Source organism: Alosa alosa, chromosome 14, assembly GCF_017589495.1.
Source record: "Alosa alosa isolate M-15738 ecotype Scorff River chromosome 14, AALO_Geno_1.1, whole genome shotgun sequence".
Classification (NCBI taxonomy): Eukaryota; Metazoa; Chordata; class Actinopteri; order Clupeiformes; family Clupeidae; genus Alosa; species Alosa alosa.
In genome coordinates this window covers 16,289,431-16,316,509 of record NC_063202.1, presented here as the reverse complement: position 1 = coordinate 16,316,509, position 27,079 = coordinate 16,289,431, and the positions used below count along the sequence as shown (strand labels likewise).

Below are 27,079 nucleotides of genomic sequence, written 5' to 3'. Positions count from 1 at the left end.
TCAACCTAGACCATAATCACTCATTTGTGATTTGAAAATGAAAATGCAATATCAGTCTGCTTTAATCGCCCCTCTCTTCAGTTAAGATGTTCAGAACTGCACCAAATTTTATGTGTATGATTAACCTGATATTCTCTGGGGGTATGCCAAGTTTCGTAGAATTTCATCCATGGGGGGGTCTAAAAAAAAAATTAAGTTATGTGTACATTTAGTGACTGTACACTCATTGGCCTGTAGATGGTGGTGCACACATATACACACGCACACACACACACACACAGGTACGCACATACCATCAGTATCGGCAATTACAACGGCCGATACATAATTACAAATTCAGTAGGATTAAAGGAAAACCAAATATTCATCATAATAATTTGGCTGCATTTCCAGTATTGGCGTAACGTAGTCGTTTGTCCACCAGATGGCGCATCGTTGCAGTGAGACGTAATTTTGTTGGAAGTTAATCTAAAGTGGGTTGGAAAGACACTATGCTTCCTACAAGGACAAGACTGTAGTTTACCGCTGAGAACGTCTAATAAGGGTAGGATGATTTCTGCATGACATGTAATTCCCATTTCTTCTTGAAGCCGAAATAAATCTGCGAATGTTTATCGGACATGCTTGGTTTTTACTGCAGGTAGGCTACGTTAATCTTAAGTTATATCAATAGCCTAGAGTAGGTAAAATAATGTTACTGTTAGCATTGGTTGAGTGATAGAGGCCAATTTGATTATTGATGTATTTGTAGAAAACCATAAATGCGGTTATAGGCTACCGAGAAAATTGATAACAGCACTAATTGCATCTTTCGACTGTCATCTCATTTGCTTATAACCATAACCTAGGCTACTAACAGGAGCTAAGTGAGTTAGCCACAACATGTTCGCTACGTGATAGTTTTCTAATGGAAAATATAGGCTACCTGAATGATAACCTGATGATGCATCTTAAACACCGGGCTGGGACATTTAGCTCAAAGTCTCAAAAAGCATCTAAGTCAACGTTCATTCCCAAACACCCATATAGGCTACTTCAATCCTCTATTTTCAAAGGTGATTCAAGTAAGGAAGAGCATGGCTCAAAGTAAAGTAACTAGGACTGAAACTACATAAATTCGTCAAAGTGAATAATTTGTGTCAACTCGCCGCAATGTAGATTTATTGGTCATTGGGTCATTCCAGCCCTGGTATAGAGAAATCACTGTTGAAACTCATCTGTGTCCTATCAGTCTCCAAATCCACTGGAGCCACCAAGCCTCTACGACACTGCTGATAATGGGTAGAGACCAGCTATAGCATTCTCTACTTGCCCTTCCATTACAAACTCATCACACAGCTCTCTACACGAAGCAGTGCAGCATGTTTTAAAAGGGACTCATACACACAATTAAATCTCTTCCTCTTGGATAATTCTGACATCATACATGACACCGCAAGCCAATTTGATGAGCTAAATCCCAAAGACAATAGAAACAGTTGTCAGGGTACCAGCACAGAAATGAATTAAGTCCATTACAAAAGTGCATTAAAGCAACACCAAAGAGTTTTTTGTACCATAAAATAATGTTTCGAAAATCGTTTCAGTGGTTCATCAACTCATAACAGGGTGAACGGCACTTTCTGCATTCGCTTCGCAGCCCTCTATCGACTATAACCGCACTACAGTATGTACGTTTGCCGGATCGGGTAGCGGATCTGTAGTTCGATGGAATGAGACATAAGAAGCTAAAATTTGACTGATTGATCTGATGTCGCAATAAATCATACTTTCATAAAATCATGCAACATGTTCTACCTTGTCTGTGGACATTGTTATTTGCAAAGCCGGTGCTGTGACAGAACAAATGGTGAGTGTGACAGAGGAAAAGTTCTTTGGTGTTGCTTTAAGTGTTTCACAATGTAAGGGCTGTTAGGTGTCACAATTACAGTGAATCAGAAGCTCTGCAGCTGCAAGGTTTGATCCTCATCATTAATTGAGACATACATAAGTGAGCACCCAAGGAGGTCTGGTTGACTGGAAAAGAGGTCCTAATGGATGTCTGCAAAGTCTCTGCACTCCTCTCTCCCCCTGCTGTGTTTAATTCATATGGCCATGTGTATGACTCATAAATAAATGATCACTGTACGGGGTTCCCGCCTCCAAGGGTGATCACGAGGACCTGTCAGCAGCACAGCAGCAAGAACAACCATAAACAGGCATGTACAGCGACAGGCTTTTAAGTAGAATGCAGAATAGAAGGGAAGCCCAGTGTTCCTGCTCGCGTCCGCTATCTCTTCCTCCTCCCTCTCTCTCTTTTCTTTTACTTTTCTTTGAGGGTACACATGCTACTGTATTGAGAAAAACACATTTCAAACATGCTGCAGAGCTGTAGCATTCTGCATGTCCCAGTTACCACCTTTCATATACATACAGAGGCTCTGTAATCGGAACCACTGCAAGGAGCTGCAAGCATTGAATGCTATAAATAACCCTAGCTTGTGAAAGAGGGAATTGAGGGAGGGAAACAGAGAAGAGGGAGTGAAGTTAGTATGGGGGGGGGGATGGTAAACCAACAGAGAGCAGGGAGAGAAGTATACTTCACATGTAATCGATAAACATTTGATCTTCAGCAAGGAATCATAGGCGATTTGATCACACTACCAAAGATTAAGGAAATTACTTTACATTTACATTACTTTTAGGGTATTACTCAGGGGTTGATATTTTAACAGTTTTGCAGCATAACAAGTGTCCATGCAAGCATTGAAAGAGCAAGCTGATTTGTTGGATTCAATAATTGATACTAAATCAGGTGTGTTAGGCTATAGTTTATGATATTTCTCAGCACAAATTTCATACAGAAGAAAAAAAACAGTCCGTTTTAAGCTTAAGCTTGCTATGGATTGTTGCGAAATTGGTATGGGACTTATGCGCCTATAAGATTTGACAATGGCACCACTGCGCTCTGAAACCCATTATTTTCAATGGCATGTGCGATGCAATAAGGGTTTGCCATGGTAGCTTGCCGGTCAGTTAGCACTGATGCACACCGTGGTCAAAGTTTGACTGTGGTGCACTGAACCCAATAGCAAGCGCAGCGCCTACTGCTTCCTATCAGAAAACCCCATTTCAGAGCTCCTACTGTATAAGGTTAGCGCTACAATGTCGTCAAGACGCTCGATGTACAGTGCCTTATAGACCCTTTTAATCTGTTCCTAGAGGGTTTCTGGTAAAAACGTTGAAAACCAAAGAAGATACTTTGAAATGAAAATGAATTAGTCATGCTCTACAAAATGTCGACTTTAAAACTTAATTTTGTTTTCTGAGCCACCGGATATGCCTTAAGAACACACAAGCAGTTGAAAGGGTCTATAAGGAAAGAATCCATTTAATATGTGCCTCACCATCTCCCTCTCCCCATTCTGGTGCAGCAGACAGAATGCCTCATGTTTGGATGGATGCCACATTGACAAGTTGGCCTTCGTTGCCAGTACCTGAAGTCGAGCTTTTATTGTGACTGCATCTCGTCATGTAAGGTTGTATTTTGTAGAGCAGAATCCGACACGCTATGATTGGCACAAGGCAGGCAGGCAAGCCAGCCAGTTTACTTTCAGGTGCAGCCCTGTCCAGTGCTGAATCATGCATGTATTAAGTTTTGTGTATTGAAGTGTCGTCGCCTAGTGTGATGGTTGCCTCCACCATGACAGCTATGACCATGTTGTTGTTGATCCCCACACACGGTCCTTCAGCGCAGTTGTACACTTGCAGGGTTATAAAGGTCGCCGAAAACTGGTGTGTTGGTGTCAAGCTTTCCATTGTTTTTTTTTCTTGGACCCAAGGAAGCTGGGTTAATACACACACACACACACACACACACACACACACACACACACACACACACACACACACAATCCCCCTCTAATCATTCTTAAGCGCTGACTTACATTTGAGTAAAAAAGAGCATATAGCTAAACCTGGCTGACAGTTATAATACTGTCATACTGAAACGTCTGAGAATCCAAGAGCTGATTATGCTGGACTGCGATGTGGGAGGAAAGGAGATCTCGTTAGTATTAGGGGACAATGAGTCTCCGCTGAATTACATTCCTGTAGACGGATTGTCAGTCCTGGGGCATGAGCTCTGCACACTTAGAGTTCCTTTGACAGCACTGTGTGTTTAAGCGACAAAAGAACCAACAATTATTTAAGCTTTCAAAACACTAAAGACACAAACTCATGGTCACCCAGATAGAGTGGGAGGAGTGTGACTGTATAAGGGTATGTGTGCCTGTAAGTGTTTGTGTGTGTGTGTGTGTGTGTGTGTTTCCTGTGTGAGTTGTACTGTACGGCTAAAATGTAAAAGCATTTTAAAAATAAATTTTATGCAGGGACTCATGCAATCTTAAATATGAGCTTTTAGTGCCCTAATGCGGTATACCCTGGCGGCAAAATTCAAAATTCTCTGTTAAATGAGATCACCCCACTAGGCCTCTGGCAGGATGCGCACTGGAGCTCCGGCTCTGGGCACCGCCACAACACAACTCCAGACCAAAGATTGGTTCCAGCTCACTGAACGGCTGCCTCCAACTTCTCCCTAAATCCACACGCTTAGCGGCTACACGCAGCGCACACCCGGTTACGTCAGGCCCTGGTGTTCAGCGAGGGGGTTTTGTGTTGGTAGCCAAGCCAATCACAAATGCTTCTCACCGACTGTGACTGTAGCTGCCACCTTTTTCTCGCCAACTTCATCCTCCCCCACCCCCCAACCCTCATCCCTCCACTCCGTTGCATATCTCTCCTCATACACTTTCAGTCCATCATTTTCCAACCTCAATAATCTCGGGGTCCTTGCTGCCTTTCCTGAATGCCAAATCTGTCCACACACCCTGAATGCTGAATGGTGAATTACTCTGCCCGACAGCTCGGCGGTGTTGGAGATGTGGCGTGCTCTTGGGGTTGGGGATTATCCCAGTGGGTACCAGGCGGTGCCACACACGGCGGGATGAGTTCGGGAGACTCCTCATTTCATCCCATTGCAGGTAATGAGTCCGCCTTTGTTGCTTTGTGCTGAATCAATTCAGCCGTGTTCGACAGCACACCAGAACAAAGTGGATCTGCATGATGAATGGGAAGCTCTCATTCAAGTGGGAAGCGTGGATAATGTAATCCGGACAACCGTATTGTCCACGTCGCTAATGATACGCACGCACAGTATGCTGCTGAGTCTCCGAGTACGGATCTAAAGACGAAAGAGCGTGTGTCAGCACGAGGATGGCTTTGAAGACTCATGCTCGGCCATGAGTACCGGAGGCCAGGCAGCAGGTCTGTGGAGGCATCTGTGAACAGATACTGACTCCTGCATCAGTGATGAGCTCTTTGCACCAAATGGAATGAGATTGGGAAGTGATTGTTTCTCGATAATCAGCTCTATGTGCTGAGAGCCACTCATCATCGACGTAATTCAATAAGCTGCCCTGGGCTGTTGTCTCGAAATGCTGCTCAGCCTTTTGATGAGTGGGGAACGCGTACGCTGGTGCTGCTGCAGCTTTTTTTTCCTCAACTCATCGCTGGAAGAAATGTTTGATTAATGAATGAATGCTCGTTAAGAGATAGGCCTTATGAATCAGCCAATCTGGCTCCGTCTGTAGATTCTCCTCCCTGTCCTCCCTGCTGCTCCACACCTGCTCCACTCGTCCTCTTCCCCAACCATCTCCCTTCCTCTCTCTCTCTCTCTCTCTCCTGCTTCATCCAAATCAGTCTCCTCTTCTGGCATTCTGCTCACACCTCAGAGCGTTTACTGGCTTGTCCGCCGACGCTTGGACACCGCTGGGCCCTGCGTTATCATTAAGGCCCTGCTAATTCATTTAGCTGGATGTGCGACGCGCCCCCGTGCGCGTGTTTATTGTGCGTGCGTGTGTATGTGTTAATGTTTGCGTTTGTGTTTGTGTTTGTCTTTCCAATTCGGGTCACCTCTCCTCCCCTGGGCCACTCCCGTGCCGCAGCCAAAGCACAGGCAGCTGTCTGTGGACTGCGACAGTCCCAAGCTATCAGTCACACGGAGCCCAGGCAAAGCTGCATGCTTCCACGCTGTGCCAGCCGACTGTGGCTGCATTTTAAGCCCTTTCTCTATTTCTTTACCTCTCACTGGCTTAAGCCCTTCAGCTTAGTCTCTTTCTTCTTTGACACCCCGCTCGATCTTTCTCTCTCCCTATTTTTCCCCCCTCCGCCCCCGTTTCGTCTCTTGTTGTCAGCCCAACCCTACCCCCCTGCCTGGGCTGCATCAGTGGCAATGAGACACTCATCTTATCTCCAGTGTGTCTCTTCATACACACATGAGGGTATCTGACTCCCTGGCCTGTTTAAGACTAATTTATAAATCAGATGGGAATAGGGGGAGAGAGAGGGGGGGGGGAGGATACACAAGGGCAAAACTACCCATGCTTGTCTCATAGCCAATGCTACCAAGTTGAAGCAAATTAGACCATTGATTTTAATTATGCCTGTCTCCCCACTGAAAGCCTAGATGTCAGCTTTATGCAGGGTTTCAAACACAGGCCAGAGCATTGTCATTCAGAACGGAAAATGAATTTTATGATAATCAGTATATTTGAAGATGCAACGGTGATTGTTATCAGCAGTGTGTCACAGTTGATTGCTGAACATATCTACACACAGTTAACCACCAGCTACAAATACACAGAATGAATGCAGCAATAGCGCCGTAAATGAGATTTAAAAAACGTAATACATATGTAAATATGGCAACAGCCTGCCGGTTTTAGCTTTGCTTTGCAGTCATCACCATTCCAGCATTTAATTGCCTTCCTACCTCAAAATTCAAAAAGCTGTTTCCTTTTGAAGCCAAAAGTCCTTGGTGTTTTACACATTAAACACTCCGCAGCCTCTTAGCGCACAGCAAATCGTGTACACCCAGTGTCTTAAGAGTTGTTCTGCTGACTTAGATGCTATTTTTAATCAACATTGATTCCTTTTCATTACTGCAGCGATAAGAGACTGCTTGGGCATCCAGATCTCCCCGGGAAAAAAAAAATATCCCAAGCTGCCCAGAGCTGCTGAGGGATCAATGTCACTCACTTGTTTATTCACCAGCATGGAGAAAAGGCTGCTCGCCTCGCTCACAACTCTGCTACTGCAACGGAGATGGTGTGGCCTATAGAGATTTAACTCATTTCTGTAGATACATGAAGGGGGCAGAGACAGAGAGGGGTACACAGCGTGTACGGCTGTCTCTGCCTCTCTCATGTGAGACATGATACTGTAGGTGAGGGAGAAACGCTGTGAGGGGATTTAAACGCTGTGAGGGGATTTAAACGCTGTGTGGAGACAGAGCGACTCTCTGCTGCACCAATTTCACAGGAACAGTGTGACACAGAGGCGTCATCACAATGCACATGGATTACCGATGCTATAGATTTCTGCCCACAGCCAAGAAACGATCAAGAAACAAAGGACAATATTTTCAGCAATGGGGGCTGACTAGATGGTTCTTCTTCTCTTCTCCGTTTAAGTCAACTATGATGTACAATCTAGAGTGAGATGAGAGAAAATGGCTTGATTTGTGTTTCCTCACTTGAGCTTTTAACTCTGACCTTGCTCTCTTCATTGGGATAAACATGATGTATCCACAAAACAATTTTACATCCTTAACCCAACAAGGACAGATTTCGCAACTATAGTCAATGAGATATTGAAAAACCTATTCCAAATCTACTTGAAGATTGATTTACTCCATTAGCGACAGGCTAATGGTGCTGTATAACACTTCCGAATCCAATCACATCACAACATTAAGACTGAAGGCATCTTAGGTTTGGGCTCAATGAGCCGCTGTTGAAAAATGCTCCAGAAATGCCAGGCACACATCTGCAACAACACAGGGAGATTGAGCGGCATCTTGTGCAGGATCTCAACCCTTCTGTCGTTAGCGCGGGGGCTCATTCACAAAGATTCGAGGACACTGTCACTTCAGACATTGTTGATCAATTTTGTTTTGTTTCCTTCATGCACCATCTGGAGCGTGATGGCCAACATTTCAGGCATCCAGGAGTCTGAGGCAGCCAATGTGTTGCCTGGATGAAAGTGTGCTGGATAGCTTCAGGCGGCTCGTCTTTTTCTGGCAGCCTGCACTGGCAAACGGTGACTCCCTGCGCTGTGATGACCAACCAAACCATCTGAGAACAAGACATCAAGCCTGCTTCAGACTTTCTGCCCACCAAGCCCCCAAGACACACACACAAACACACGACACAACACTCAATGAAACAAGCACTCACAATGCTATGCAACTAATGTCATTACTGACATTGCGTTTAGTGATGCCAATATATACAGTGTGATCTAATGAAATGGGTTTAGTATGTGTCCAGACAACAGGTCCTCGAGATCAAGGTCACAGCCGGACAAATACTCTACGGGATTGTTTCACCAAATTAGATTTATGTAGCTGCCATTCCAGGCCCCTGCCTGTGGCATTTCTGTTGCGTTGCGTTGCGTTGTGATTTGTTGCCCTGTTCATATGTATTGACATTAGCTCCTGCCCTTGCCGCCCAAAAGCTCAAAGTTCACAAAGAGCCGTCCATTCAGGTGAGTCACACTCTGTTTCATCTGATCATTACAGTATCTAGTCAAGCCCCTGAAAGCCTTCCTTTCCCCCAGCATGCCAGTACTGAGCCAGCAAAGGTTACAAGGACACAGACCATGAAACTCACTTTCTGAAGAGACTGTGATCCAACAACACTTTCATGTTTTTCTTTTTCATTCTTTCATTTGAGACTGGTGCATAGTTAGTTTGTACATACTTTAGACTGTAGAGGAATTTGAAAGTCATTTTACATTTTATGCAAAATGCCTTCAATAGAGTTCTGACGTCTAGTCGATTGATGTCTGATACTAATGCACGCTGTTTAGATTTTCCGAAATCTTCGGCTCCCTTCTTCAACCTTGTCAATGTAAGAAAAGAATTGCGACAGACCAAATGGGGGAAGGTGCATTTATGTGTGCTTTGGGTCCAATTATGTAAAAAGCTGTGTTATGGAAGAGTTTCTTGGTGCTTTTAGTGGGAACACCACTGAAAGATTTCTTAAGGTTAAGATTTGGATTGGTCTCCAGAGGGAACAGTCATTTTGATTTCAATGTCGGCCGTGTGCAGCATAATGTTTGAAAGAGAAAGTTGACATTTAGAAAACAGCCCTTGAAGCATGTGCTGTGACCGTCTGCTGTTTTCTTTAAAATGGTAACAAATGCTATTAGTCCAACATTAAGGACTAAAAAGTAAGCTGTACCAGAAGCTTGTAGCAGCTTCTAAATATGCCAGAAAATCTTTGGATCTGGCGTTGGCTTAGTTCTATTCATCAAGACCACAGGAACATAAAACATAATGCAGCCATTGCTTTGGATGCTGAGCAACAGTGGCATTATTGTTAAGAGGAAATATTGAACAAGACATTGCCAGATAACCTCACCCCCGCCTCCGTCCCCAACCCTATCAGAGCAGTGCAATCCTTCATGGGACAGAAGTGATCGACCAGAACCACGGCACAAATGCCAGAACAGCATTGATCATCGTAAATCAAAGGGGACATAACTTGCCTATGGTTGCTCAATATGTGCTTATGGAGTCTGTCGACTGCTGTGCTTTGGCCCACTTAAGCAGACAAGTGAACACAAACATTCATGGATAGAACTTCAGACTTGATCTATTTCCACCACTCCTGTAATTTTCCCCTTTTGTTAGGATGTTTGTTTATTATGTTTATTTATTCCCTCTTTCCCCTTTCTCCCACCTCTCACCTTTTCTCTCTTTCTCTCTCTCTCTCCATCTCTCCCCACACACAGCCCCAGGTTCCAACGTGTGAAAATGCCAGCTCCACATTAACAAGTCCAATTACAGAGTGACAGTAATTGAGTGGCTGATTGGGAGCTCTCCGGGACGCGACGGGGGTCGGCTGCAAGCTGTGCGATTAGAGCAATGCATTAGCACCAAGAACCCGCAGATATTTTGGGGGGCATTGTTGGTGTAATTCCACAGTTAAGTCATTTATACCCCAAATCGGAGCTCTGCCACCACTGGCTGTGGGAAATGGTGGCTTTATCTTCTTTTCTCTCGCTGCCTGTTCAGCGGCTCTTCAGGAAATTACTGATACCCATGTGTCCAGTTCAGTGGGAGTTCGACCACTCCGGGCTATATGCCTCACTCTGGTCAGATTGTGAGAATGTTAAAATATTTAAAATGTATTGAGACCTCCGGGGAGTTGAATGTCTAATGTAGGAAAGTGGATAAACACAAAAGCTGAAAGTGTTGTGTTAATCCTAGCGATGTTCCCACAGATTCCGACATACTGTATCATGTCTACAGGGCTGTGGCAACAGAATGATCACATTGTTATCTATTGCGCCCTAGTAGATGAAAATAAATGTGGTGGATGTGTATGAGCATGTTTGTTAATGGCTTCATCAAGGTATGAATGTGTGTGTGTGTGTATATGCGGGTGTGTGTGTGTGTGTGTGTGTGTGTGTGTGTGTGTATGTATGTGTGTATGTGTGTGTGTGTTCACATGTGAATAAGAAGACTCATTCATACAAAAGAAACGACCTGCTGTTTTGAAAGGGGCACCCTGCCTCGTCTATGTACTTGTGTACTTGGCCCAATTCAGCTTATTAAGGGCTTCTCTGACTCACAGAAGGCTACGAGGCGGTGGTACGTGCATCAACACTAATCTGGGGGGGACAGTCACCACTCCCCTGATTTACCCAACCAGCCCTTTCTTTATCCCGCTTGAGCCGACCCAATTCCACCAGCTGCTGACCACCCCCCCCAAATCACATAAATGAGCTGACCCGCTCCTGACAGTCTCTGATTTAAAGAGCTCTGGGGTGACTGGCTCTCACCTGAGGAGATTGCGGCAAGATTGCAATTCAAGAACTGTCAAAGGCTGCGTTTTATTACCAAATAAGGTGCACACCTGCACACTAAGCAAAAAGGGCACTATATTTACAACTCCACAGAATCACATTATGTACACACTGATGTACTGGTCCACGTTCTCAAACACATGCGTACAAACACACCACACACGCACACACACACACACACGCGCACACACACACATGCGCACACACACACACCTACACACACAGCCCCTTCACAAACAGCCACCCACCCACGCATGCATGCTTGGCACACACACTGAGAAAGGCAGGTGCACTGAGGGGAGAGGAGGAGATGAGTAAAGGGGCTATCTGGTTTTGAGGAACACGGGCCACTGTGTGTCACCGAGGCTGAGATGAAGTGAGAGGGGCAGACTGTCTGATTTAATCTGACTGACTGAGTCACTCGCTCTCCCCTCCCAAGGGCAGAGAGATATTATCAGGGGCTGTGACCAATGTAAATATCTCAGACAGACAGAGGCAAGGGAGGCAGGTGCCAATGCATAATAGGGGATGTGATATGGGATGTGTGAGGGCCAAGGCACTGAGAGGTATTGCAGGAGTATTATCAATGCATGCATTTTAAAGGAGAAATGGAAAAGAGAAATAGCATAACCCCTCACAGAGCTATCTCAGATCTAACTTAATTAAAAAAAAAAACAAGAATCACTAGGGGACATCCACACATTGATTAATTTCGATCACTAAAGCACAACGATCTACATCAGCCTTGCATGAAAATGCAGAAAGAGAGAGAGAGAAAGAGAGATAGAGTGGGAGAGAGAGGGGGGGGGGAGAGGGGGGGATACAGAGGGAGAGAAAGAGACAGGAGAGAGCAAGAGGGGGAGAGAGAGAGGGAGAGGGAGGGAGAGAGAGGGGGATAAAGAGGGAGACACAGATGGAGAGAGAGAGTATTGTGCACTTTTACAGAACACAGATAAACTTCTTTACATCATCTGTGATATACATTCATCCACTCATAAATAAATAACTGAACCAGTCCTTACCTTTCCGTCACACTGCCCATTTCCTCACACACACACACACACACACACACACACACACACACACACACACACACACACACACCAATAGAGGTCGAGAGATAGTAAGTGGTAAACACAGGCACTCACCCAGAAGAGCAGGTTGAAGAAGACCATGCCATAGCGCAGGGCTCGCATGCAGCCCTCTGCCATCCTGCAGCGCCGCAGCTCTAGGAGGAAGATGAAAGAGAGGTCCAGGTAAAACACCACGTACTTCCTGCCCTGCGTGGACGTGTAGCGACCCTTGGCCGCCTGCGGACCCGGCGTGGTCCGGAAGCCGAAGGTGAACGGCGAGCTGCGGTACTCGTACTCCCCGCTGTAGCGCAGCGGCGGTGAGCCTGCCTTGCTGTCCAGTGACGGACTGCGCCGGTACGGCGTCTCATCCGTGCTCGAGCGCCGCATCTTGGGGTTGGGGCCCGGCGCGGTGGCCCCCAGAGGCCAGATGATCCCCAGATCGATAAAGGTGAAGTCACAAGCGAGGAGAATGCAAACGGACCCTTCCCCAATCCCCTTTCCACTAACAGCTCAACGTCTCCACAAAAACCCCTTCTCTGAAAAGCTTGACTCTAAAAAAAAGCAATGAAGTTTACATCATTGGTCGTGCCACAGGGAAGGTGTGTTTTGCCAGTCAACCAGGCACGTAGATTAAAACAACAGCTTTCAGATCTATGGTGGTAATTGTCTGGTACCAGCGTATAATTCCATGAGATTAAAATGTCCGTAAAGCTTCAGGCTTCTCTTGAAATCCGTTTCTGACACTCATGCGCCTTTCTAATCTAGCCAGTTTCCTCTCACTTTGAGAGTGAGAACAGCTCCTGTGGGCTGGGCTCTGGCAGGTGCTCTGGCAGCTCTTTGAAACGCTTCAGCTGGGCTTTATAGTTGAAGCTCGCCCCTGTTCACTCACAACAACTCTCCCATGCAAGTCTACACAGACACGTCGACTAACACAAATACATTTAAAACAGTTACCAGAAAGTTTGAGTTAAAAGAACAGAATGAATGAATAAAACAAATTACAGGAATAAAGGTTGTGAGGTTGTATAAGAACTGAATACAGATATAGCATGAGAGAAAAAAACATGTATATCCATCTGAAATCAGGTAAAAAGAGTTCCTGTAGCTCCAGTGGCTGCTTCTTCACGGAGATGTCCTCAGCATGCAGTGGGTACCCCAGCAGGCTGCCTGCTTCCGTTTCACCGGTCTGTGGTCCTCCTCAGCTCAGTGCTTCAGCTTGTTCTTTGCTGCCTGCTTCTGATCTTTATGCTACTCTCCCTCTCTCTCTCTCTCTCTCTCTCACACACACACACACTCCTTCTTTCTCTCACACACTCAGTCTTGGTTTTATTTCCCAATGGTCCCAGCCTCGGATCTCAACCGTTCTTCTGACAGGAATTCCAAGTGTCGTCCCTTTCTTCCTTCTTCAGCTGTACGTCCTGTGTCTCCTCACCAGGTAGATGAGGACAGGTAGTTGCCTTGAGGGGTCAAATTCAACCCCAGAGACACCGAGTGGAAAAGGTGGATGCTTTCCTTGCAGTGGAGAAAAAACAGACTGCAGCATTATAATAGGAGTCCAGTTAAAGCCTGGAGCTCTCTCTCTCTCTCCCTCTCTCCCCTCCCTCCCTCTCTGGCTTCCCCTCCTCCTTCTCCTCCCCTCCACCCTATGCGGTGTCACACACACGCGCGTGCATAGACGCCCACAAACCCCTCTGTCGCACACACAGCACAAGAGGCTCCCCTCTTCATCGGTAACTGTCCCCAAACCTTGAGAAGGAGGAGTATCCTAGCAGTCACTTAGACCGGAGACACGCCCCTACAGCGAGCGGCCAATCCCTTTCATCTGCCTCGTCCTGTCTCTTACACTTCCTCTCCCGTGACCACACACACAAAGGAAACCAGTGCTTCCGTTATCGCACCAGTTCCATGCAGCACATTACTCCTGCGCAAGAGACTCTCTCTCTCTCTCTCTCTCTACATCACTCTGCCTCATGCACTCACTTTCTCTCCTCACTCAGCCTCTTGCTCTCTCTCTCTCTTTTCTCTCTCATTCCTCCTTCACTTTGCCACTTGCTCCCTCTCTCTCCCCCTCTCAATCTCTCTTCTCCTTCCCTCTCTCTCAATCTCTCTCTTTTGTCCCTTTATTGTTCACTCTGCCTCTTTCACTCTCTCTCGCTCACTTTGTCTCACTCTGTCTTTCTCTCTCTTCTCCCTCTCTCATTCACTCTTTCTCCTCTCTCTCTCATTTACTCTGCCTCTCTCTCTTTCTCCATCCCCTTCTCTTTCTCTCCCTGTGCGTCTTTCCCTCCCCATGCTGGAGCGGTCCTTGCAGCACAAACTCTGTTTAAACCAAACACTCTAACAACACACACACACACACACACACACACACACACACACACACACACACACACACAGAAAAAAATAATATTTCACTTCACGCAGCTCATCACATGTGGCAGCCTGAGAACTGCTGTCAGGGGAGCCGTCAATCACTGAGATTGCAAGCCTCTCATTTGCACGCGGATGTGTAATCAGGAGGCTCTGTCTGAAAAAACGAGTGTTTTGATTTGACCGTGCAATCTGAAGTGGTGGTCCAAAGGCTGACGTGTTTTCTTTTTTGCTGTGGCACGCGTGACTTTCGCCTGCTGCCCCCACCCCCATTCATATGCTGGCGTGCGTTGCTTAAAGAGACAGGTAGCCCACTGAGCCGCGCAGGCTGTGAAGCATGTGTCAGCGTGTGATCAGATTTCACAGCATGTCCTGTTGGCAAACAATGCGGGCTCGCTTACAAATGCCTCTGTGCGGACAAGTAAGCACAGCACAATTCCGACAGTGGACAATTACGAGCAGGAGTGCATAACCAAAAAAAGACAAACTGACACCCCTTGAATGTAATTGCCAGAATTGATGGAACACACTGCACTAAGAATCTGCTGCAGAAAAAGCAGATTGCAAGTGGTATGTAATGACTCACAGCCAGCCCTCTCTATCTCTAATTCCCCATCCTCCCTTTCTCAGAGAGCAGTCCTCATTTAGAGTGACACTCTGCAACCTTTCACAGCCTAGGACACTAATCCGAGAGGCATCATTAAGAGAACTGCCTGTGCTTTTCTCTCCCTCCCTCCCTCCCTCCCTCCCTCTCCACTCCCTTCCTTTCGCACTCCCTCCCTCTCACACTCTCTCCCTAACCACACTTAATGCTCTCTCCTCTTCACTACTCATCTTCCCCACCCATCTTGCCCTGTCTTTTCAAACAGATCACCTATGGAAACCTTCCATTTGGGGCTACATCTTACAGCATTACTTTGTGAATACTGCCTTAAAACAGTTTAATTCGCTAACATAACAAACCATGCAGAAAAAGTGTTACTCATTTGTTTGTGTCAGGCAGCCACTGGATTGCAATGTATTTCACATATTGAAAGGAAGACCTGGAGCATTTCCAATTGCATCTCTGTTTTGAAAGAGGGTACTTCTGCCTAGCCGAAAAAGTGTAAAAAAAAGGGGGGGGCACTTAAGGATAGAAACTAAGAATCATGAGCGTCACCATAGGAAAATATCATATAAATGAATTATATATGGTGTGATGGATCTTAAGTAGGTTATCATTCAAACATCCCATAAATAATACATACATTAATCGACACGTTAGTAATTTTAGTCAACTGGCCTCCGTTTTGAGAAGATGGAGGGACAGATATTTAGAACCAGTGGGAATCTTTACTAAAGATTGGCCTACTTACAAAAAGGCTATGAGGAGGTCTTTGAAGTTTCTCTCTGCCTTGTGTGGGTTTGAAGAACAATTTTTACTGCTAAAGGAGATGTAGACTGTAAAATATGTTTAAGGCACCAGGATACAGCTTTGCTGTTTCAGCGCCCTATATAACCCTATATGTTATATTCAGTATTATTGACACTAAATTAGGCATCTGTGGTTACTTTGACTTTGAGTACTATTTTGACAGAAGGCAAGCCAATATCATACATCATAGGGACAGATAAAACAAAACATTTATCGTTTTGAAATTTGAAAAATGTAGACAAATGTCGAGGTAAACAGTAAATTAATGAAAGTTAGAGCAATACAGAGAGATAAAGAAGGCTTAGGAATTAACATAGGAATGTACTGCTAGCAGGATATTGCAGTAATAAAGGAACATCCATCATATTAGCAATGTCCTCACTCACATCATTTGTTGTTAGACTGAAGGCAACTGACCTTTGAGATACCATTTCAATCAACCACTACAGTGCCGTGTATGAGTGACAGGGCCCGTGGTCAATTAATCCCCCCCCATCACCCCTATTCCTTCATGCCCCATCCACATCCGTTAATACCCCATCCCCATCCCTTTCTAACCCATCCCTTAATACCCAACTCCTTAATACGTCATACCCCATCCCCACCCCTTTATATGCGCTATATAAATACAATACTTACTTACTTACTTAGAACCCCATACCCACCTGTTTATACACCATCCAACCCCTTAATACCCCATACCCATCCTTGCAGAATTTGGTGTTCCCATCCATCCACTTGTGGAGCTGTGTTCACCAAGAGGATGAGCAATGATTCCTTAAGTGCCTCGTACAGTATATAACACTGGAATTGTGTTTGACATAAGCTGGTTAGACAGTTGGGTTACTTGTAGGCCAATATATTTGTGTCCGCTTAATGAATAATTAAAACTGTGTGCCGCTACATAGAAATACAGACTAAGTTTTGATTAATGTGCCACATCAAGACATCAAAAATCCCCAGTGAGGAGTGCAGTGGGGGCAGCCGTGGCCTACTGGTTAGCGCTTCGGACTTGTAACCGGAGAGTTGCCGGTTCGAACCCCGACCAGTAGGCACGGCTGAAGTGTTGTTTGCTGTTGTTGCAGGCAGTTCACTGCGCCGGGATTAGTGTGTGCTTCACCTCACTGTGTGCTGAGTGTGTTTCACTAATTCACGGATTGGGATAAATGCAGGAACAAAAGAGAATATATACTATACTATATACTCCTAATACGCTGCTCTTAACAGTCATTATTATAGTGATGGAGCATTTCAGGTTGAGGGAGAGACTAGGTTAAGGCCAATAAGGATCTCTCCAGGCTTGCAATATCTATCCAACATCTAAACACAACGAGCAGTTCATCCCCAATTGCAAAATTGCCAAGAATCTATACACATAAGTAATACATGAGAGAATTGAACTGAGCAAAACACTGTGTGAGAGAAGCGTGAAATGACATGGGAGAATGGCTGTAGGCCAAAAAAATAAATAAATAAGAATATAAATACATAAAAAAGAAGTGCACAACAGCAGATATCCTACCAGGTTTGGTGGTTTCATCGAGCCACACAGGGTTTGTTTACTCTTAATATGAATAAAAATGTTGCCCTTTTGTCACTTTAGTAACACAGCAGGTCAAGCACTTTCAAAAGACATGGCACTGAGCATACATGCTGTCTATCTCATTTATCAGTACACCAGTGGCAGGACCTGAAAGAGGTGTGATACCAAAGTTGTGAAAAGAAAGATGAAAATCATACCATCACCAAATCCCTTAATATCTGAAATAATTTAAAAATATCTTATTTTAGATCAGAACATTATATCATTATAATATTGTCAAGTGAAAGGACTAACTTGTTCAAGTGTTAGGATACTAATGTGGCTTTAATGATGCTTATGGGTCATTCCACATCAATTCAACCAGGGCCCACGCACTTAGGTCTCAAAATATTCTGAAACCTATGTACCTATGTTACCCAGGAGACACACTGTAAAATTACTTTTATGTAAGATCAATACTTTCCAAGATACAGCCAGTTTTACGGGGGGAGGGGGGTGTCAATTTTGTTTGGCCTCTTTTTTTTGTCAAAGTTCACAAGCCCATAGTGCAAGAACTACACCATGTAGGAGGCTCACATTTTGCATGCTGGTACATAAATAGGAATAGTATATAGCATTTGGTCTGGATGACCTGCATGGTCATAGCTGTCCCTCAAATTTGATCAAAATTTTATTGGAGTTTTTGGCTGGGCTCTGTTTAGGCCTTCAGAAGATATATTTGTACTCCACATAGGCTCTTGATTTATGTTCCTTATTGAGATACGTAGAAACACTCTCACAAAAAGTCATGTACCAGCATGCAAAATTTGAGCCTCCTACATGGTTTAGTTCTTGCACTATGGGCTTGTGAACTTTGACAAAAAAAAAGAGGCCGAACAACATTGACCCACCCATATTTGTTTTTCCTATTTATTACCAAGGTCCAAACAGTGTATAAGTATAAGTATATATACTCTTTTGATCCCGTGAGGGAAATTTGGTCTCTGCATTTATCCCAATCCATGAATTAGTGAAACACACTCAGCACACAGTGAGGTGAAGCACACACTAATCCCGGCGCAGTGAGCTGCCTGCAACAACAGCGGCGCTCGGGGAGCAGTGAGGGGTTAGGTGCCTTGCTCAAGGGCACTTCAGCCGTGCCTACTGGTCGGGGTTTGAACCGGGAACCCTCTGGTAACAAGTCCGAAGCGCTAACCAGTAGGCCACGGCTGCCCCCATGCACTGGACTGGGTGTACCTAGGTCTTAATGGGATGGGAATGTATGAACAACACTAAAGTTAAAAAACAAGCAACATTTTGAAGCTTTCAACTCTGGCATAGAAAGCATATGTATACTTCAGCTTTACACAGTAAGATGCTAAAGTGTCCTTCTGCTATTGGTTGAGGACTTCCCAGGGCAGGCAATGGGAAACCAAACCTTATTAATACATGATGATGCAGGATTCAACAGCAATGCACAGTAGGCTGGAGATGGCTGCAACATGCGCTGCATGCTGTACACGGGATCGGTATAGGTATTCCTCCACAGCACAACATGCGCTTTCTGCTAATCAACAAGCTAGATTAACCAATATACCACAACTGGGCAAAAGATATAATCAGAACAGGGGACAGCTGGAACACGTGTCGTCACATAGCATACAATACCTTGTATCCGTAAGTGGCCTACCTTCACAGCACAATATGCCGTTGATTTTGTTTTGTCACAATCGACTTTCTATTTTATTTTATTTTTTTAAACAGCCGTGTTACCTGCTATAGGGAGCACTAAAGCTGCCATACACCTAAACCACAAGTACCAATGGAAAATTCTATTGCCTATACACAGATCCTTCAGAGTGTAGACAACAAATGATGGGATGTGATGTCTCTACTCAAAGCCTATTACATCATTATTTGAATTTCTGCATCACTCACTGAGATGTACTAGAATTTCAATCATCACCACAAATTGCAACCTTTGCATGTTAAAAAAGAAAGCCAGACAGAAATACATAATACACAGTCCGGTTGTGTGTGATTGTGGGCACCATTACCTTTGTTGTTGAAGATAACATTATTTAGTTTTCAAACTGCATGCTCTTAAAATACACATTTACCTAAGAAGAAAAGAAGGTATTATTCTTGTTATTCTTCTCCAGAGAATTTCCTTTGGTTTGAATGGTTTCCATTAGCCTTGAAAAGCATTCAGCACATCAATCCATTCCATTCCTTACAAAAAATAGCTCTTATTATTCTTATTTGAAAGGAAAATCAGCATGTCTCTCACTTTCAGAGAGGTATATTATTGAAATTCAAAGACACACTGCAATTGGAGTTCTAACAAATTAACCAAGCACTATCTGTTCAATGTTTCTTTGTAGATTGTTGACATTCAGACCATTTATATGTTGGCCATTATTCGTTTTATTAGTTCAGAGTTCTTTCTAAATATATATCATCGCCAAAATGACATCATCATTTTGCAACTTCAGGTGGACCATGCTGTCTCAAACTACTTCCAGGGGATTTAATGATGAGAGATGCCAGTGTTGGCATTAGCATGTCAAAATACTTCTCACACATACAGCAACAACCACATAGTGAAATTTGCTGACGACACAACTCTGGTGGGTCTCATCACCAAGGGCGACGAGACTCAATACAGGTTGGAGGTCGACCTTCTGACCACGTGGTGCAGGGACAACAACCTCCTGCTGAACGTCAGCAAGACCAAGGAGATTGTTGTTGACTTCCGTAGAGGTCACACCCAACACCTGCCACTGACCATCGACGGTGCTGTGGTGGAGAGTGAGCAGCACCAAATTCCTGGGGGTGCACATCAGTGAAGACCTCTTCTGGACCACCAACACTGCATCACTGGCAAAGAAAGCTCAGCGCTGCCTGTACTTCCTGCGGAAACTCAGGCGAGCAAGTGCTCCACCAGCCATCATGACCACATTCTACCGAGGCACCATTGAGAGCATCCTCTCCAGCTGTATCGCTGTGTGGGGCGGAAGCTGCACTGAATACAACAGGAAAGCCCTGCAGCGCATAGTGAACACAGCTGGAAGGATTATTGGTGCTTCACTCCCCTCCCTGAAGGACATTTACACCTCACTCGCAAGGCGACCACAATTGTGAGTGATGCAAGTCACCCCGCTCACAATTTGTTTGATCTACTGCCCTCTGGGAAGAGGTACAGAAGCCTGCGCTCCCGCACCACCAGACTCACCAACAGCTTCATACACCAGGCTGTTAGGATCCTGAACTCTCTCCCCCCTCTCCCCCTCCACCCTCAGCTACATAACATCCTGGACTTTTAGACCCACAATGGCTGCCTTGCACTACTCCACTTGCACTACTCCACTTGTACACTTGCAACTTGTTGTTGTTGTCCTGTTGTCCTGAACACTTCTGCTGCTCTTACATAACTTGCACCACTATGCCACTTGCATACTTAGGTCAAACAAAACTACCTCAGCCATTTATTGGCCTGACTTTTGCACTATTATATTGACTGTCTACTGTATGCACAATTTCTACCAAATTTTGCTGCTCTTATTTCTTCATTGTATGTGCCTTCTTATTTTTACTTTTTATATTGTTTACTTGAATGTTATGTTTGTCTGTGGACCCAATTGGTAAAATATGTCTTGTCTCCACCGTGGGATAGTAGGAAACGCAATTTCGATCTCTTTGTATGTCTTGACATGTGAAGAAATTGACAATAAAGCAGACTTTGACTTTGACTTTGATACTGTGTCTAATTATTCAGTGGTGCTCAGTGATGATCACTGAAGTACCACCAAGCTCAGTTTATCATAGTTTTATTATTTCCTCAAACTGTTATTTATTTTATTTATCATTGGTTCATTGCTAATTTCACAAAAGTAAAGTCTGCCTGACTTTAGGGAGAACATAACTAGCCCGTAAAAACAAATGGAAACAATTTTCCTACAATCATCATGTAGCTTAGTGCAGATAAGATTCAGCAAATGGCATGGTAACTTCATGCCATCCTAAACATACTATCTGAACATGTTTTCATCAAAACAATTGATTCTACTGGATCCTAAAAGTCATCAGTGTGCAACAGCTGCTGTCCTCAATTAGAGCAGAGCAGAGCAGGATTTGGTGAGGGTCTTAAGAGAGGAGGGTATGGGAGACAAAGGCAGGGTGGGCGAGGTGGAGGATAACCCTCATCATTAACCTCACCATAATCCTGGTGCCATTGTCTTCATCTGAATTAGGATTAAGTGGCCACAATCCGATCTACCAGTGGTGCTTGAAGATTGAGACAAATAATCCAGCCTTCACAAACCCATGTGTCAAAACAGGAATCAAAACTTTCACTTAATACTGGACAAAACACAACAACGCACTCACACACACACTCACAAAACACAGACGTGTATTTGAGGTCTGCAACAGGCAAGGACATGGTGCAGTGATCATAAGCACAGATGTAATACATCAAATCTTCCAGAGCATTAGCCTTGAGACACGTAATCTCCTAGTCAGTGACAGGTAGAGGCGGGCAACTAAGTGACTTTCAAGTAGGGCTGAGCGGTAATTATGATAACCAGGCAATCATTATGATAGAATGGTTGGCAAGGTTACAGGAAGAGGAGAAATGAGGATTAAAAAGCAGACAGTAAGATGCGCCGTATATACGACATGAGCCAAATCCCTGTCTCAACGCAAAGGGGTTGTCCCTCACTGCTAGATTAATAATATTATCCCCTGATTAGACAGCACTCACTTAAATACAACCCTTAACCACATCTGCTGTCATCTTTGTTTTTTAAGGCTGCGCCAAACCTGACCTTGGTTTCGTTTCCCGGAATAAAACAAGAGGGAATGTTCTGCGTGACAAATATAGCTTCTGGCTATTCAAACGCTCAGAGGAAAAACTAAATGTTTTATTTCACACATAGCCATATGCTACTAGAGGTGGTATGAACCCATAAGCTTCACAGGTGCAGCATTAATTTTGGCTCAACGATTCCATCATAAAGAGTCCACAGGGCAGGTATTGATTGATGAGCAGGCAGTGCTACTGATGTGATTAAGGTTAAGGCTTTTTAGGTTTGTTCTGTTCTCATTGCATAGATTAAGGTCATAATTCTCGGGTCACTAAAAATGCTAGGATTTATTGTAAGAGCAGAGGATGAAAACATGGATTAATGATATTCGATACTCTCAAACTAGAAAGTTCACTGTATATATATTGCAGAGGCTGTGCTATACATAATTGAATCAAATAAAATATGAATGCTATACATTTATACAAATACTAAAATGAAATTATTTCTGCCTTTTTATAACTGCTAGCATGATTGTTTTGACAGGTTGGGCATGTATGACTGGATGAGGGAAGGGAGAGGAGAGGAAGGAACATAAAAGTGCTCGATCAACATCCAAAACTCTTCACATGTCACATATACCCCATCACCACTAGGGCAAAGCAGGCACATGGATGGATAAATGGAACAGAAGTATATTCATTACAGTCATAGTCCCATCTATCTGATGGGAGTTCAGCAGTTATAGAAAAGTACACAGTTACCATGTGGCTGTTTGAGAGGCCTTGACTGAGAATCACCCAAAAGTGTATTTTGTTTAGCCAGAATCTCACTCAGAGTCAGGCCCGCACGGGGATTCAAACCCGGGTCTCCCCAGTGAAAGGTGGAGATGAATCCCCTGTACAACCCTCAGCTATGAATGAACCAAAATGCAGAGGAGTCAGATTCAGAGTTCACTTTACTGAGTCACAAAAACAGGCAGGCAAACAGACTTTCTTGCAGATTGTTGCAAAGGATCACAGGTATAGGCAATGACCATCAAGTCGAAAAAAAGCAAAAAAAAATCCAAAAACAGAGGGCAGAAGACAAAGTCCATTCAAACAGGCCAGCCAAAAATTCAAAGTCAAAAAACACCTCAAAGAGGGAGAAATTGATAACCAAAAGTCTTTTCAAGAGTATTCAAAACAGGAGTACACTTACGATACTGTCAGACACCAAACAGGACGAGGACCACAAAAGCGTCACGTTCAAAAGTTTATTTAAGGGTTGGGGTTAAGGGGTTTCAGGGGTTTCGGGGGTACAGGAGTTCCAGAGTCTGCGTGTGTGTGTTCCCCAGTAGCCGAACAGCGATGGCAGGAGCTGGATGATCCGGGAAGTCCTGGGGGAAACACACACAACAACAGCAATTGAAGCGAAGCAGCAGTACAGTCAAGGACTAGGCGGTATTAAGTAGAAGAGGGACGGAAGGCAGGCCAAGATTACGGGGCTGGAGAACACAGAAGTAGTCGGCGGGTCGGGATCACAGGCAAAGAGTCAGAGGCGTTTTCCAAAACAGGCAGGTAACTGGTGCTGGTTGCAGGCGATCTGACAAGTGTGGACTGAAAAGCAAGGCTTTATATACAGGGCATGATGAGTGGTGAATGCAGTGCAGCTGGTAGGTAACGAGGGTGAGGCAGAGCAGAGCAGAGCAGGAACAGGTGGAGGTCAGACTTCAATCAGCGTGTGTTACCAGGCAGAGAGAGCTCATGACAGAACCCCCTAAGGGGCGGCCCCAGAAGTCCCCAAGAGTGACCCACGTCGGGAGGGGCGGAGGGGAGCCGGTGGAGGGCTAGAATTCCTCCGGCGGTCAGTGAATATCCTCATCCTCGGAGGGAGCTGGAGGGTCGAAGTGGACAGAAGACGGGACAGGTACCGAGACAGGGTCAGGGTCAGGCACAGGACAGGAAGCCGGGCGGGCAGGGCGGTTAGGGACCCCTCTGGGGCGGCCCCACGGATTGCAGGTTGATCAGGATGCAGATGGTGGAAGTTGGCGATGAGTGTCCGGTCCACAATCCGACTGGCTGGCACCCAGGTTCTCTCCTCAGGTCCATAGCCCTCCCAGTCGACGAGATACTGGAGGCCCCTACCTCGCCCGTCTGGACGAAGCAGGCGTCGAGCGGTGTACACCAGCCCACCGTCAACAGGGAGGAGGAGGAGGAGGAAGCGGCACGGGGACCAGCGGGCTTTCATGCGTCGGCTTGACTTTCGAAACATGGAAAGTAGGGTGCACCCTCATGGAGGTTGGCAACTGGAGCCGGACTGCGGTTGGGCTGATGACCCTCTGGATAGGGAACGGGCCACACCTTCTGGCCAACACGGTAGGCGGGTGCCGGCGATCTTCGGCGGTTAGCCCCAGTGGCATAGCTGACAGCTGACTTGAGTAGCGTGGCACGAGCTTGTGACCAGGTACGACGGCAACGGCGGGCATAGGCGAGGGCAGACGGGCAGGACACATCTCCTTCCTGGCTGGGGAACAGGGGGGGCTGGTAGCCATACACACACTGGAAAGGTGACATACCAGTGGCAGAGCAGGTGAGGGAGTTGTGAGCATACTCTATCCACATCAGTTGTTGTGCCCAAGCCTGGGGTTTGCGAGAAACCATGCACCGCAGCGCCTTCTCCAGCTCCTGGTTTGCCCGCTCGGATTGACCATTGGACTGGGGGTGGAACCCAGAGGTGAGACTCACTGTGGCCCCTAGAAGACGGCAGAACTCCTTCCAGAATGTAGAGGTGAATTGCGGGCCTCGGTCAGAGACAACATCCCTGGGCAGCCCGTGTAGACGGAAGACATGATCAAGAACAGCCTGGGCAGTCTCTCTGGCAGATGGCAGTTTAGGGAGGGGAATGAAGTGTGCCATCTTGCTGAACCGGTCAACCACAGTGAGAATGACCGTCATCCCACCTGATGGTGGGAGGCCAGTTACAAAGTCCAAGGAGACGTGGGACCAGGGTCGTGTGGGCACAGGCAAGGGCTGGAGTAAACCAGCGGGGGGCCGAGTGGAGGACTTGTTCTGATTGCAGGTGGGGCAGGCACGGACGAATTCTCGGACATCCCTTCTCAAAGAAGACCACCAGAAGCGCTGGGCAAGGAGATGGCAGGTGCGGGCGGAGCCCGGGTGGCAGGCAAGGCGGGAGTTGTGTCCCCACTGTATGACCGGGACCTCAAATTCTCTGGGGCGAAGAAGAGGCGACCGTCTGGGCATGCACTGGGACTGGGATGGTCACGGAGGGCCTCTTGAATTTCCTCCTCGATATCCCAGGTCAGGGCAGCTACGACGCAGGGATCGGGCAGAATTGATGCAGGTTCCTGGGAAGGGGCGTCATCCTTATGAAACTGACGGGAGAGAGCGTCCGGCTTGGTGTTCCGAGAACCTGGGCGGTATGACAGGGTGAAGTTGAATCTGGTGAAAAACAAGGCCCAGCGGGACGTTTGGCATTGCGGATGTATTCGAGGTTTTTGTGATCGGTCCAGACCAGGAACGGAACTGTGGACCCCCCCAGCCAGTGACGCCACTCCTCCAGGGCAAGCTTGACAGCCAACATCTCACGGTTTCCAACATCATAATTGCGCTCTGCAGGTGAAAGCCGGCGAGAGAAAAATGCACAGGGGTGCAACTTGTTGTCCTCCTCTGCCCGTTGAGAGAGTATGGCCCCGACTCCCACGTCTGAGGCATCCACCTCGACAACGAACTGCCGGTCTGAATCCGGCATCTGGAGGATGGGGGCAGTGGTGAACCGGGCATTGAGGGTATGAAAGGCTGTGTTGGCCTCTGGGGTCCAGAAAAAGGGGTGTTTGATGCTGGTCAGAGCTGTGAGGGGAGCGGCGACGGAGCTGTAGTTCCGGATGAATTTCCGGTAGAAATTGGCAAAACCGAGGAATTGCTGCAACTTCTTCCTATTCCCCGGAACTGGCCAGGAGGTAACTGCCGAGACCTTTGTGGGGTCCATCTGGATATTGCCTTCAGCGACGATGTATCCCAGGAATGACACAGTCTGAGCATGGAACTCACATTTCTCCGCTTTGACATAGAGAGAGTTCTCCAGGAGCCGTCGAAGAACCAGCTGGACATGACGGGTGTGTTCGGACAGAGTTCTGGAGAAAATTAAGATGTCGTCCAGGTACACGAAGACGAATTTATTCAGCATGTCCCGCAGCACATCATTCACCAGCGCCTGGAATACCGCTGGGGCGTTGGTGAGGCCAAATGGCATTACCAGGTACTCATAATGGCCGGTGTGGGTGTTGAATGCAGTCTTCCACTCGTCACCCTCCCTTACTCGCACTAGGTGGTAAGCATTTCTAAGGTCCAGTTTGGTGAAAATAGTGGATCCCTGGAGCAACTCAAAAGCAGAGGTGAGTAAAGGCAGAGGGCACCGGTTCTTCACTGTGACATCATTCAGACCTCGATAATCAATGCAGGGGCGAAGAGAACCATCTTTCTTTCCCACAAAGAAGAACCCGGCACCAGCAGGAGAGGAAGACGGGCGGATGAGTCCAGCTGCCAGGGAGTCCCTGATGTAATCCTCCATAGTTTTTCTTTCAGGAGGGGATAGTGAGTAGAGGTGACCTTTGGGTGGAGCAGTCCCAGGGAGGAGATCAATGGCACAGTCGCACGGACGGTGTGGGGGGCAGAGATGTGGCTTTGGTCTTGTTGAACACCTCTCGGAGGCCATGGTAACATTCAGGGACATTAGAAATGTCGGGGGGCAGTGCTGGGGGGGTACTGAGCGGGGGGGCAGCGAGGCAGCACGCAAACAGGTCAGGTGGCAGGCATTTCCCCACTCTTTCACAGTTCCGGAGGCCCAATCGAGGTGAGGATTGTGGAGACGGAGCCAAGGGTAGCCCAGGATTAGGGGTTGGCCTGGAGAGCTGAGCAGGTGGAAGCGGATGGTCTCTCGGTGGTTTCCTGACACCATCATTGAGATGGGGGCTGTGATG

At 46.2% G+C, this 27,079-nt stretch overlaps 1 protein-coding gene across 2 annotated transcripts in view; it reads right to left on the bottom strand.

Annotated features, from left to right (window-relative positions):
* Window positions 1–27,079, bottom strand: part of tspan4a (tetraspanin 4a) — a 62,874-nt gene that overhangs the window by 20,802 nt on the left and 14,993 nt on the right. Inside the window, exon 2 of one of the 2 annotated variants that reach the window (XM_048262535.1) lies at window positions 12,063–12,142. In XM_048262535.1, the coding sequence (XP_048118492.1) occupies window positions 12,063–12,125 (63 nt within the window). In that variant the 5' untranslated portion in view covers window positions 12,126–12,142. Of the gene's footprint in view, window positions 1–12,062; window positions 13,581–27,079 lie in introns of those variants that run through there. The other variant, XM_048262534.1, reaches the window with a different exon arrangement.